Below are 14,668 nucleotides of genomic sequence, written 5' to 3' on the forward strand. Positions count from 1 at the left end.
AATTGGGTATTGCCCATTTTGGGGCGCTAATATCGATCGGGTGCAAAGTTTAGCGCCCAGTGCTAATTATAGCCTCCGATTGCAAAAATCGCCTCTGTCACCCCTGGAGGTGATTTGAGTGCTAAATCAGGTGCTACACACCTCTCTTAAGGTGCAAACGTCGGGGAGCGAGGCACTACCTCAGAACGCTACCGAAGCTCAGGCGATGTCAGTAACCATGGAAGCCAGACAGACTGGCGCCGTCCAGTTCTTAATGGAGAGGGGCCATCTTGCTGGCCAGCCACATCCTGCTCATTGCAGCCTTGAATATCGGCCTGGAGAAACCTCTAAAGCAATTGTGTTGGAAGCACTAATGGATAGGCCCAGGGAAAGAGCTTGGCGCTTAGGAACCTCCAAAAGTGGTGCTGAAAGCCAAAACTCCTTAGGACAGCATTAAATTTTTCGAAATAACAACAGAAAATGCTGGAAAAACTCAGCAGGTCAGGCAACATCCGTGGAGAGAAATTTGAGTTGATGTTTCGGGTCGAACCCTTCTTCAAAACTGGAAAGAAAAGAAACTAGATCGAAGGCAGGGCTGCGATCGGACAAAAGAATAAAAGAAACAAAAGAAGTAAAAGAGATTAGAAGCTAGACGAGATGGTAATAGGCTGAGATTAGGTGTAAAGTGTACTGGCAGGGCAAGAGATAGCTGCCAGGTGTGAGAGAGAAACAAAAGGAAAGGGGGGGGGGAAAGGAGTGGAAAAATTACAAGAAAAAATGAAATAGGGGCCGAGCTTATGATTTGAAATTGTTGAACTCGATATTGAGTCCGGAAGGCTGCAGAGTCTCTCTCCCTCTCAACCTGCGTGTACCAAAAACTTTGCCGACAGGAAAAGGCATGAAGCGCCCCCCTTTAAACAGCGCTCCCCCAGACCCTTCCCGACTTGAAAACAGTCCCCTCTACCTGTCGTTCTTAGCGGCAGGGGCTAAGGCAGGGGGCGCGACTCAATATCCAGTCCCGGGCGTTGCACGCACGACTGACATCACAATCTGCAGGCGCAGGAGATCGTGGCAGTAGTGTTTAGCGGCGCTGCAAAACGACTGGTCAATTTCGTGAGCGGCGTTAAAATCGCTGCGTTTGGATACTAAGGCCTAGAAATTCGGTGGCGCCCGTTTGGGGCACCAAGCTCGCCTGGGCGCCGGAATTTCCGCTCCGGACGGAGCCGCTTGCGCCAGCGCGATATTCAGTTTCAGCGCCCCAAACGGAAGCGGGGCGCTGCTCGAGGCGCCCCGCGTCCCTCTTGGGGCGCTGCAACTGAATATCGCAGCGCAACGTGCCGCGGTACTGCAGGCCTTCCTCCCCTTCTTAAAGGGGAGGGGCCTGCACCAGCGCGATCAGAGATCACGTGTGCCAGCAAAAGAGCCCGGCACCGAGGAGAGGTGCCGGGCGCTTGGGACACAGCCGGCACTGCCCGGGGGGGGGGGCTCAGGAGGCCGGGGACGGCGGCGCGAGGAGGTGCTGGCAGGCGGCCAGCAAAAAAAAATGGCCGCCCCGCACCGCCCCTTTAATTAGCACCACTACCACCACAGGTCGGCCCCCCTGAACCGGTCGCAGATTGCGACCGGCGTTACAGCGGGGGGCGTGACCCAATATCGCGATAGGGGCGGTAGCGGGGCGCTGCACATGCCGATGATATCATCGGTGGCGGCGCAGCGCTACAGGCTAACGCCGCCATTAGCACCCCGCTAAATTTCGCGGGGGGCGTGGCCAGTGGCGCTAAAGCCACTAAGTGCCCTCTTTGGGCGCTAACTGGTGGCGCAGCCCACCGAATTTCTAGGCCTAAGTTCCTAGCGCCCCCCCGGAGGTGCTAACTAACCGAATTTTTCCCCCATTGAGTTTCTGAAATAAAGACAGAAAATGCTGGAAATACTCAGCAGGTCAGGCAGCATCTGTGGAGAGAGAAACAGAGTTAACAATGATTATAATGTGGATAAATGTGAAGTTATCCACTTTGGTAGAAAAAACAGAAAGGCAGAGTATTTCCTAAATGGTGAAAGATTGGGGAAATCAGATGCTCAAAGGGACCTGGGTGTCCTTGTACATGAGTCACTGAAAGTGAATGTGCAGGTGCAGCAAGCCATTAAGAAGGCAAATGGTATGCTGGCCTTCATTACAAGAGGATTTAAATACAGGAGTAAAGAAATCTTACTCCAATTATATAGGGCCTTGGTGAGACCACAGCTGGAGTACTGTGTACAATTTTGGTCTCCTTACCTAAGGAAGGATATACTTGCCATAGAGGGAGTGCAACGAAGGTCCACGAGATTGATTCCTGGGATGGCGGGACAGTCGTATGAGAAGAGATTGAGTAAACTAGGCCTGTATTCTCTTGAATTCAGAAGAATGAGAGGGGATCTCATTGAAGCATACAAAATTATTACAGGGCTTGATAGGATGGATGCTCGGAGAATGTTTCCCTTGGCTGGGGAGTCTGGAACCAGGGGCCACAGCCTCAGGATAAAGGGTAGGCCATTCAGGACTGAGATGAGAAGAAATTTCTTCACACAGAGGGTGGTGAATCTTTGGAATTCTCTACCCCAGAGGGCTGTGGAGGCTCAGTCATTGGGTATATACAAAACAGAAGTCGATAGATTTCTGACTAGTAAGGGCATCAAGGGATATGGCGATAAGGCCGGTGAATGGAATTGAGGCAAAAGATCAGCCATGATCATATTGAATGGTGGAGCAAGATCGAATGGCCGACTCCTGCTACTATTACTTATGTTCTTTTCTCTTCCCCCCACTCCCCCCAGTCCATAGAATGTACTGACTGGGCGCCGGGAGCCTCACTGTAATGGCGAGTTTTCGTGTTCGATCGTTGACGGATGGAGTGTGTTATCCGACCTCTGGTGGGGCATGAGGTGGGAGGAACAGCCATCACAGCCTGTCTGAACTTGTCATCACCTAACACACACAGCCTTTCAGCAGTGGCTACTGGATAGCATTGGGGAAATGAGAACCCGGGCCATTTTAATTGTTTTTCTACCTCCCTTGCCGTTGGTCATTGGCTGAGTCCCACAGTAGAGCCCCTCCTGCTGCCCAGGGCAAGATCAGCTAACTCATTGCCGACCAGTAATTGACCATGGAAGCCAGACAGACTGCCGCCGTCCAGTTCTTAATGGGGAAGGGCCATCTTGCTGGCCAGCCACATCCTGCTCATTGCAGCCTTGAATCTCGGCCTGGAGAGACCTCGAAAGCAATTGTGTTGGAAGCACTAATGGATAGGCCCAGGGAAAGAGCTCGGCGCTTAGGAACCTCAAAAGTGGTGTTGAAGGCCAAAACTCCTTAGGACAGCATTAAATTTTTCGAGACGTCTCTCTCCCTCTCAGCCTGCATATACCAAAAACTTTGCCGACAAGAAAAGGCATGAAGCGCCCCCCTTTAAATAGCGCTCCCCCAGCCCCTTCCCGACTTGAAAACATTCCCCTCTACCTGTCGTTCCTAGCGGCAGGCGCTAAGGCAGGGGGCGCGACTCAGTATCCGGTCCGGGGCAGTGCACGCTCGACTGACATCACGACCTGCAGGCGCAGGAGATCGTGGCGGTAGTGTTTAGCGGCGCTGCAAAACAACTGGTCAATTTTGCGAGTGGCGCTAAAATCGCCGCGCTCAGATGCTAAGTTCCTAGTGCCCCGGAGGCACTAACCAACCGAATTTTTCCCCCATTGAGTTTCTGAAATAAAGACAGAAAATGCTGGAAATACTCAGCGGGTCAGGCAGCATCTGTGGAGAGTGAAACAGTGTTAACGTTTCAGGTCAATGACCTTTCATCGGAACTAGAAAAAGTTAGAGATGTAACCTGGTTTTAAACAGGTGCAGGGGCAGGGAAAGGGGGAGGGGAGGAAAGAACAAAAGGGAAGGTCTGTGATAGGATGGAAGACAGGAGAGATTAAATGACAAAAGGGATGATAGTACAAAGCAAAAGGAGATGGTAATGGGACAAGTAACGAAACAACAGATGAGTCTAGAAGAGGTGTAAATGGGAATGGTAAAATCATCAACAGCTGCCTTGTGAAAAAATAGGGGCAGAGGTTATGGTTTGAAATTATTGAACTTGATGTTGAGTCCAGAAGACTGTAAAGTGCCTAATCGAAAGATGAGGTGCTGTTCCTCGAGCTTCGTTGGTACAGTGTAAGCGGCCGAGGTCAGAGTGGGAGTGGAGCGGAGACTTAAAGTGACAGGTGACCGGAAGTTCGGGGTCCCCCTTACGGACTGAACGGAGGTGTTCCGCAAAGCGGTCACCCAATCTGCGTTTGGTCTCCCCAATGTAGAGGAGACCGCATCGTGAGCAGCGAATACAATATACTAAATTGCGAGAAGTACAAGTAAATCGCTGTTTCACCTGGAAGGAGTGTTTGGGGCCCTGGACAGTGGGAAGGGAGGAGGTAAAAGGGCAGGTGTTGATGCATCTCCTGTGCTTGCACGGGAAGGTGCCGTGGGAAGGGGGGGGCTGTTGGGGGTGACGGAGGATTGAGTTTCTGATGCTGCTTTGCATTATGAAGGTGTATCTCCGCACCACTAATGGTTCAGTGGGTTGTCCATTGAGTAACTGAGCTGTAACATACAAGGAAAGTCTGTGGTGAGTTCGCTGATCTCACCCCGGGCATCGGTAGGGGTGCTACTCTTGGCCTCGGCACCCACCGTTGAGAGAGGAGAAAATCGGCCATGATTCTGCCTCCCGGTTGTTATCCAGCAACACCTGTGTGGACGTGAGGATAGGACCGTGCTTGGCTGTGTTGCCCCTGCAGTCGAGTAGCCTGCCAATACTTGGCGCGAGGAGTGGCTAACGGAGTGAGGGTGCTCACCGTCCCCATCGCCGCTCCCCAGCAAGCGAGTCAATGCCTTCGGGGAGGGCAGCAAACTGGCAATGAAAAGAATGAGTAAAATCCCTGTCCTCAAGTAACTCACTGCTGCTGATGGTGATCGAATTAATTTTGTGCTCACTGACCTTTTGTATGAACGCGGCAGCAGAAATCTGTTCCCGTCGTGACTTTCTGTCGCTGATGCAGAGTTTGCGTTTTCTTTCAGCTGCTCTACGTAAAGATTACCGCGGCTCTGTTCCCCACCTCTGATTTCCGACACGCAGTGGTGACCCCTGCGCTGGTGCACATGAGTCAGATGGTCACCAAGGTAGGTACCAAGTCCTGCACTTATCCTGGACCCTGTTGCCTAGAATTATATAGAATTTGCAGCACAAAACAGGCCATTCAGCCCAGCTGGTCTATGCCGGGTGTTTATGCTTTCTACGAGCCTCCTCCCACCCCTCATCATCTCACTCTCAGCCTAACTTCTGTTGCTGTGTTCTATTCCTTTCTCCCTCATTTACTTATCTAACTTCCCCTTAAATGCATTTCTGCTGTTCGCCTCAACTACTTCTTGTGGTAGCGAATTCCACATTCTAACCACTCTTTGGGTAAAGACGTTTCTCCTGAATTCCTTATTGGATTTATTAGTGACTATCTTTATATTTATGGCCCCTAGTTTTGGACTCTCCCGCAAGTAGAAACATTTTCTCCACGTCTACCTTATCGAACCCCTTCATAATTTTAAAGACCTCTGTCGGGTCACCCCCTCAGCCTTCTCTTTTCTGGAGAAAAGACCCCCCCAGCTGATTTAGTCTTTCCTGATGGTTATAACCCCTCAGTTCTAGTATCATCCTTTTTTGCACCTACTCTGTTGCCTCTATATCTTTTTTGTAATATGGAGACCACAACTGTGCAGAGTACTCTTAAATGTGGCCTGACCAAGGTTATATACAAGAAACTTTCGATTAACCGGCCCCTAAATAACCGGAACGCTCTATCCACCGGCAAAATTCAGGAGTCGGTTCAGGTAACTTTTTTTACTCCATTTGTTGCTGTGCAAGGGTGTAGCTGAAGCTGTTGCTAAGCTACAGAGACGCTTGCAACTTGTGCCGATTGTTTTGAAGCAACAGGGTTTGTTGCTTTATACAGAGCTCTGAGCTCCGTATCTTTTACTATAGCGTTCGGTTATCCGGAATTGCTGATGAACCGGCACCACGTCGGTCCCGTCCGTGCCGGATACCAGAAAGTTTCCTGTACAAGTTTAACATAACTTCTCTACTTTTGAATTCTAGTCCTTTAGAAATGAATCCCAGTGCTCGGTTTGCACTTTCAATGGCTTTGTTAACCTGCTATTTTAAAAACTTCCAACTGACCCGATTAGCAGTACTTCAGTGCAGCCCCTTTATAGCTAATTTATTGAATAATTTCCTTCTTCGGTATTCTCCGGATTAAACGAAACGTTAAACAGATGAGAACATAATGGTTCTCTAACTCTTCCCCACCTTAGCACCCAACAACATTTTCCACTGGCAGGAGGGTCGGTAACCAGAGGACACAGATTTAAGATAATTGGCAAAAGAACCAGAGGGGAGATGAGGAGAAATTTTTTTTTTTTTACACAGCGAGTTGTTGTGATCTGGAATGCACTGCCTGAAAGGGCGGTGGAAGCAGATTCAGTAGTAACTTTCAAAAGGGAATTGGATAAATACTTGAAGGGAAAAATTTGCAGGGCTGTGGAGGAAGAGCAGGGGAGTGGGACTAATTTTAAATGCTCTCGCTTCACTTTGTTGCACCTTTGTCTGCCTGCAGAAACCTCTTGTCTTTCCTTCCCCCCCACCCCCTCAGATTTTCTCCTTTTCATGCTCACCGCCCTCTTTTCCCTCCTCGTTTAAATTTTTGTCGCACTCGTAACATTATGCGAGTGGTGTCGCCGTATTTATAGCTTCAAACCCGTCCTTGCACTCACCGTATGGTACTTGTTGGTGTTTCCTGTCAACCACAGTGCTCCGTCACCTCGCTGCGGGATGTGGCCGCTGGACTGTTCGTGTGCTGCCTCTTCCTGGACTACGTTTGGCTCTCCAAGCGGTTCATTCCCGAGGTCGTCAACTTCCTGCTGGGAATTCTCCACATGGCCGTCCCCAGTAAAGGCACCCTGGGTAGGTTTGCATGTGCAAGATACCCCGGCCCGGAGGTTCTTCAAATTTAGGTGTATGGACACGATTTAAAACTTTTTAAATCGTTTATTTTTAATTTACTAAGAAACTGACCACTCTACACCAGTGTAACCAGTAAATGGTTCTGTATACTTCTTTAAAGTCATTTTCAGTTGTTTAAAATCGGGTTACTGGCAGGTGGTGGAATAGATGCCGTGATTTTAAAAATGCTTGTTTTTTTTGTGATAAACCCTTTTTCACCTGTATCAATAAAACTGCACCAGCTTTCCAGGCATATTTCTCAATGGATAATTTTCAAAAACATTGGGCCGTATTTTCCAATCGGAGGCTTCCTGCGTGCGGAGGCCTCCGATCTGGAAAAAATCTACGGACTTACCTGAGGGCTCCCAAGGTGCGTATACTTCCATTCCTGGGCCTCTCCAACTCGAAATGTGCAGGGCCCACGTATCCCAGAGGCGCAGGCGGTTCGCAGGCCTTTTACCAGGCGTAAGATTTCTAAGGGTTTTCTGCAGGCGGAGGTTCTCCAGAAAGCAGAACTATCCGCATTAGAAGAGCATTCTTGACAGATCGGAAGTGCCGGTTTTCAGCGCATGCGCTTCACATGCCTGAAACCATCGTTTCCGATGTCCCTACGGGTGTGTACACAGCCCGTACACACCCGTAGGGATCGGAATATACGGCCCATTACCTTCTGAAACACTGCCTGATTGCCCTGGTTCGTGGAAGGTTTTACATTCGGCGATGCACAAATGAGTTTGAGTGGAAACGTGAGCAAACCATTCACTTCACGAAACTAGTGCAAATTGTGCCCTGATCATGCTCAAAGCAGAAACTCTTGGCCCCTATTCTTATCTACATATATACTTAGGATTAGGTTTGGTTTAATCTCCTATGATTAACGTTTTTGCTTTCTTTTCACTTATAAATAGCTTGTCAACTTGCACTGTAGCTAGAAATAATACAATGGCAAGTTGCTCATTCCCAGAATTCCTCAGGGTATGGCTGACCTTTAGCAAGAAAGGAGCTTTTTCAACAAGGAGAGGTCTTTTGTTAGCAAGGTATAATGAATAGGGTCAATGGTTTCCCAGATAAGAAGGTAGCCTATATTACAAACAAACAATGATCAATTTATTCATTCATTGGATGTGGGCATTTCTGGCAAGGCCAGCATTTATTGCCCTTGAGAAGGTGGTGGTGAGCCACCTCCTTAAACCGCTGCAGTCCATGTGGTGAAGGTACTCCCACAGTACTGTTAGGGAGGGAATTCCAGGATTTTGACCCAGCGATGATGAAGGAACAACAATAAATTTCCAAGTCAGGCTGGTGTGTAACTTGGTGGGGAACTTGCAGGTGGTGGTGTTCCCATGTGCCTGCTGCCCTTGTCCTTCTAGGTGGTAGCGGTCACGGGTTTGGGAGGTGCTGTCGAAGAAGCCTTGGCAAGTTGCTGCAGTGCATCTTGTAGATGGTACACCAGTGGTGGAGGGAGTGAATGTTTAAGGGGTGCCAATCAAGCAGGCTGCTTTGTCTTGAATGGTGTCGAGCTTTTTGAGTGTTGTTGGAGCTGCACTCATCCAGGCAAGTGGAGAGTGTTCCATCACACTCCTGACATGTGCCTTGTTGATGGTGGAAAGGCTTTGGGGAGTCAGAAGGTGAGGCACTCGCCGCAGAATACCCAGCCTCTGACCTGCTCTTGTAGCCACAGTATTTATGTGGCTGGTCCAGTATAGTTTATGGTCAATGGTGAACGCCCCAGGATGTTGATGGTGGGGGATTTGGCGATGGTAATGCCGTTGAATGTCAAGGGGCGGTGGTTAGACCCTTGTGGAAGATAGTCATTGCCTGCACTTCATTGCTCAAACAGTCCTTTTAAGGGATGGATGTGCGTGACTAGAGCCCTATAAAGATATTAAGCTTTCCTTCACAATTCGTAGAGAGAGAGAGAGACAAGAACGAAAGAATCAATGAAGGTTACATTCTCTATCCAAAGCGAAAGTGGGTATTATTGTTCATTTCTCTATGACTATTGCTTAAGATGTTGCGTGTGTCAAGACTCGGTCAAATTCAAAGATTATTTGCAACCAAGTTGGTGTCAAGTCCCAAGAACCTTATACACGTTACATTCTTCCTTTCCTCATTAACATCTGTTTCAAAGAAAGGTGGAAGATAAGAAGCTCTTGTCTGTACGCGGGGGAGAAACATAGGTGGCCACAAATGCTGCACCTCGGGGTTAATGTTGTTCTTGGTTGCTCACTGCAGGGTACACGCTGGTGCCACCTTTTAAACCGGCTGGGAACTCCTCCAACCTGCTGGTGGTGAAAGATAAAAAGGCTGCAGAATCGTGGGAAATGAAATCCTTGCCAATGAGCAGGATACAGGGGGTGGAACAGCAAAATGAATTGCAAACAGCGCACTTCAGGTGAGTGGTAGCCTGCACTTCGTTGCTCCAACAGTTACCCGTGACTGACTGGCGGGAGGATCGGTAACCAGAGGACACAGATTTCAGATAATTAGCACAAGAACCAGAGGAGAATTTTTTTTTTAACACAGTGAGTTGTTGTGATCTGGAACGCGCTGCCTGAAAGGGCGGTGGAAGCGGATTCAATAGTAACTTTCAAAGGGGAATTGGATAAATACTTGAAGGGGAAAATTTTGCAGGGCTACGGGGAACGGGCAGGAGTGTGGGGCTAATTGGATAGCTCCTTCAAAGAGCCGGCACAGGCACGATGGGCCGAATGGGCTCCTGTGCTCTATGATTCTATGACTGACTGGCTCCTACATTTCTTTTCCCATTTCTGAAGGCGTAGAGGTTTTTTTTTTACCAGGGACGGTTTCGAGTGCACTGGTTGCTCAAAGGCTCCCCGCCCAAGTGGCCCATTATTCATGTGCGAACTTTGGCGGTGAGCGGTGGCAGGCTATCCAACTGCAGAAGGCAGCGCAGTAAATTACTTGCGGCTTCCCGAGCCTTGTGGAACCAACAAGCATTCAACCCCCTTCTGGAAGAGGAAGGGGAGAAAATCGTCAAGAAGTTCAAATCAAAATGCATCTTGGTGCAGGCAGGCTAATCCAGTAAGGGTTAAAATAATTGTGATTTTAATGGTGTTCATCATTTATTGGATCCAACTGATTTAATTTTCTTTTGAGTCCTGCTGTAGGTTCTCCTGCATAGCGTTGTGTTTCAATCTGTGCAAGCGGTGTTCCTCCTTGTATAGGTCGCTGCCTGCATTTCGGGAAATAATTCGTCCGCTGGAAATTCTCCTCACCTCGCACCTGCCTGTGACCGATTACCCCGCACAGCTCCAGGTAGGAACCTGGTTCCATCTCTGTCCAGGCGTTTACTGCCCGTGTGTTTCCCTGGTGACCGGGCTGGACGGCATTTCATTCCTTCGAATCTACAGCACAGAAACAGGCCGTTCAGCACAACTGCTTTATGTTGGTGTTTATGCTCCACACGAGCCTCCTCCCACCCCACTTCATCAAACCCTATCAACATAGCCTTCTATTCCTTTCTCCCTCATGTGCTTATCTAGCTTCCCCTTAAATGCATCTATGCTATTCCCCTCAACCACTCCCTGTGGTAATGAGTTCCACATTCTCACCACTCTCTAGGTAAAGAAGTTTCTCCTGAACTCAATATTGGATTTATTAATGACTATCTTAAATTTATGGCCCCTAGTTTTGGAATCCCCCACAAGTGGAAATGTCTCCTCTACATCTACCCTGTCAAACCCTTTCATAATTGTAAAAGACCTCTTATCAGGTCACCCCTCAGCATTCTCTTTTCTAGAGTAAAGAGCCCCAGCGTTACTTACTCATGTTCTGACTTGACGCACAAATATTTGCCACGGAGGTTTGAAGTGGTGTCCCCCCCCCACAGTGACGAATAGCTGAGAAATTCTGACTGAAAACTCCTATCTTCTTTCACCTCCTGGTGCAAAATAATTCGGCTGACCTGTTCAAAATGGAAGGGGCGAGGCGGCCAAGATGGTATTTCATGTCTCGGTACGAGGGTGATGGAATAAAATATACGTCCTTCTGTGGCTATCTCCCTATCTCTGTAACCTCCTCCAGTCCTACAACCCTCCGCGATCTCTGCTCGCCTCCAATTCTGGCCTCTTGCGCATCCCAGCTTTTCACCGCTCCACCATTGGTGGCCGTGCCTTCGGCTGCCAAGGCCCTAAACTCTGGAATTCCCTCCCTAAGTCTCTCTACCTCTCTTTCCTCCTTTTAAGACACTCCTTAAAATCTACCTCTTTGACCAAGCTTTTGGTCATCTGCCCTAATATCTCATAATGCTCCTGTGAAGCGCCTTGGGACATTTTACTACGTTAAAGGCGCTATATAAATGCAAGTTGTTATTTGTTTTTAAACCGAGCTCATTCCTAATGTGTAGGAACTGTATCACGAGGTCCTAAAGGAAATGGAAGACAGGCCAACATGCTATCGGCCGCTCGAGTTCGAAAAGAAGAAGCCAGTCCCCTTAAAGCTGTTCACACCCAAAATAGTGGAAGTGTAAGTACGCTGAATCACGCATTGTGTTGAGTGGCAGTGATTGCATTTATGCACGAGACCATGAAGCAGTGCGACTCGTGGGTTAAACTAAACTAGCACTATTCGTGTAGTTCTGTAGTCCTTCGGAAAATCAACAACATTTAATTCTTTCAAAGTAGCCATGACGGTCACTACTTCAGTGAGTGAGTGGTCAATCTGTGGAACAGGCTCTCCAGGGAGGCGCTGGATACAATTAATATTGATTCGTTCAAATGCAAATCAGATAGATTTATTCCAAGCAATTAGGAAGGCCTTTATTGCAATGGGGGTTGGAGTATAAGTGTAAGGAAGTCTTGTTACAATTGTACAGGTATTTTGGTGAGACCACACCTGGAGTACTGTGCACAGTTTTGGTCTCCTTATTTAACGAAGGATATACTTGCCTTGGAGGCGGTGCAACAAAGGTTCACCTAGATTGATCCCTGGGAGGAGAGGGCTGTCCTATGAGGAGAGATTGTGTAGAATGGGCCTATACTCTCTGGAGTTTAGAAGAATGAGAGGTGATCTCATTGAAACATACAAGATTCGGAGGGGGATTGACAGGGTAGATGCTGAGAGGTTGTTTCCCCTGGCTGGAGAGCCGAGAACTAGGGGCATAGTCTCAGGATAAGGGGTCGGCCATTTAAGACTGAGATGAGGAGGAATTTCTTCACTTGGAGGGTTGTGAATCTTTGGAATTCTCTGCCCCAGAGGGCTGTGGATGGTAAGTCGTTGAGTATAGTCAAATCTGAGATACAGGAAACTTTCAATTAACCGGCCCCTAAATAACCGGAACACTCTATCCACCGGCAAAATTCAGGAGTCGGTTCAGGTAACTTTTTTTACTTTTATTACTTTTTTTACTCCATTTGTTGCTGTGCAAGGGTGTAGCTGAAGCTGTTGCTAAGCTACAGAGACGCTTGCAACTTGTGCCGATTGTTCTGAAGCAACAGGGTTTGTTGCTTTATACGGAGCTCTGAGCTCCGTATCTTTTACTATAGCGTTCGGTTATCCGGAATTGTTGATGAACCGGCACCACGTCGGTCCCGTCCATGCCGGATAAAAGAAAGTTTCCTGTAGATAGATTTTTGCACTCTAGGGGAATCAAGGGATATGGGGATCGAGCGGGAAAGTGGAGTTGAGGTCGAAGATCAGCCATGATCTTATTGAATGGCAGAGCAGGCTCGAAAGGCCGTATGGCCTACTCCTACTCCTAATTCTTGTGTTCGTATGTAAAATAACATTTTGGGATGCAGTATAGGAGTAATTTGAGACATGAAATGTGGTGAGTGTAGCGTACTTGGGAGGAAAAGGTGACTTTGGACCTATGGTTCCCAGAGCTCTCCACCACTGCGGGTATTTCCACGCCTCATGTATGGGTCTGTTGTAGACTAGTTGATGGTGATTGCTGTGATTAGTCAACAGCTCCATTATCGTTGTATCGTGTGACTACCGGGATGGCAGAAGGCAAACTAAACGGACCCCGGTCTCTCTTCGTCCGGCAATTCCTATAACCAGGTGGGGGAATGGGTACAGGCTAAAGCTGGCGGGTTCAATTAAGGATAGATGTCAGGCAGAACATCTTCACACAAAAAGGGTGATCAACGCTTGGAATGACCTTCTGGGTGGGGTTGCGGAGGCGAAAACAGCAAGCTGCTTTTCCATTGGCGCTGTATGATACAGGGGCCGGTCTCCCAGAATCCAAGAGTCGGCTACCAGTGTCTATGCTGATCAATCTGATTCCTGTCCTGGTACCGGGATGCATGAAGACTGGGTCTACGAGACTGCTGCCGGGACCAGGGAGCCAGAACCCACTGTGTAAGCACCAGGAACTGGTTTGTAGAGCCAGAATCTGGATTACACAATGTCAGTAGGAAAGAGGCTTTAGATTCATTCAGGATTCCGTTAAATGATGTGATGGGAGGAGCGGGTAGAGCAAGTACTTTTTTTCCTGAATCGATGAGCTATAATGGCTGAATGGCCTCCATTATCTCTCTCGATTTTATTCAAAGGGTCTTTGAAGCAGTTTAACCGAGAAGGAAGTGCGCTGTCTCGATGGCTCAGTAAGTTCACCTAAACTGAGCCACACACCAGAGAGGTCCCAGGTTCAGTTCTCGGTCTATGCCTGATTTGAGCCAGCGTGGCCACGATCTACTGCAGGGTCCTTACATTAGATGGGGAGAACTGGCCAGGGTTCTGACTACTGTTCGCTATCCAGCGACCCCCCCCCCCCTACTGCTTGAGCGTGTGCATGGGGATTGGGTAAGGATAGGACCAGTGACCTTTGTGGTTGAGTTACCTGCTGAAATGTTTTTATTTCGTTCCTGGGATGTGGGTGCCACTGGCAAGGCCAGCATTTATTGCCCTCGAGAAGGTGGTGGTGAGCCGCCGCCTTGAACCGCTGCAGCCCGTGTGGTGAAGATACCCCCACAGTGCTGTTAGGGAGAGAGTTCCAGGATTTTGACCCAGCGACGATGAAGGAACAGCGATATATTTCCAAGTCAGGGTGGTGTGTGACTTGGTGGGGAACTTGGAGGTGGTGGTGTTCCCATGTGCCTGCTGCCCTTGTCCTTCTAGGTGGAAGAGGTTTGGGAGGTGCTGTCGAAGAAGCCTTGGCGAGTTGCTGCAGTGCATCTTGTAGATGGTGCACACTGCAGCCACGGTACGCCGGGGGTGGAGGGAGTGAATATTTAAAGTGGTGGATGGGGTGCCAATCAAGCGGGCTGCTTTCTCCTGGATGGTGTCGAGCTTCTTGAGTGTTGGTTGAGGTTCACTGTCAACGAAGGGTCACTTGGGCTGGGTATCAATAGGTTTCCCTTGGAGTTGTACCCCAGCAAGGAGTCGATGCCTTCGAGGTGGTGGAGGGGGGGGGAATTGCTTTGATATAACAGGATTGAAACTTGTGCTTCCAGCTCAGACTACGGCCGAAAGCGAGGTGGCACCCAGCGAGAGAGAGAGCAAATGAGGCTTGTCCACAAGCATAAACGGGAATTTAAAGGAGCTGTTCGAGAAATCCGCAAAGACGCACAGTTCCTGGCCAGGCAGAAGTTTTCTGATATCATGGAAAGGTAAGCAGTCAGTGACCTAGCCCTGTACAGGGTATAAGAAAGAAAGTCTTGCATTTA

General features: G+C 48.7%; 1 protein-coding gene across 1 annotated transcript in view; it reads left to right on the plus strand.

Annotated features, from left to right (window-relative positions):
* Positions 1-14,668, plus strand: part of nop14 (NOP14 nucleolar protein homolog (yeast)) — a 72,944-nt gene that overhangs the window by 54,006 nt on the left and 4,270 nt on the right. Inside the window, exons 13-18 of the mRNA XM_085974636.1 lie at positions 5,066-5,167; positions 6,845-6,998; positions 9,273-9,432; positions 10,169-10,316; positions 11,407-11,525; positions 14,456-14,611. Of these exons, the coding sequence (XP_085830762.1) occupies positions 5,066-5,167; positions 6,845-6,998; positions 9,273-9,432; positions 10,169-10,316; positions 11,407-11,525; positions 14,456-14,611 (839 nt within the window). The remainder of the gene's footprint in view (positions 1-5,065; positions 5,168-6,844; positions 6,999-9,272; positions 9,433-10,168; positions 10,317-11,406; positions 11,526-14,455; positions 14,612-14,668) is intronic.

This window comes from Somniosus microcephalus, chromosome 1 (genome assembly GCF_052327205.1).
Source record: "Somniosus microcephalus isolate GS21.2 chromosome 1, FLI_Smic_1.0, whole genome shotgun sequence".
NCBI lineage: Eukaryota > Metazoa > Chordata > Chondrichthyes > Squaliformes > Somniosidae > Somniosus > Somniosus microcephalus.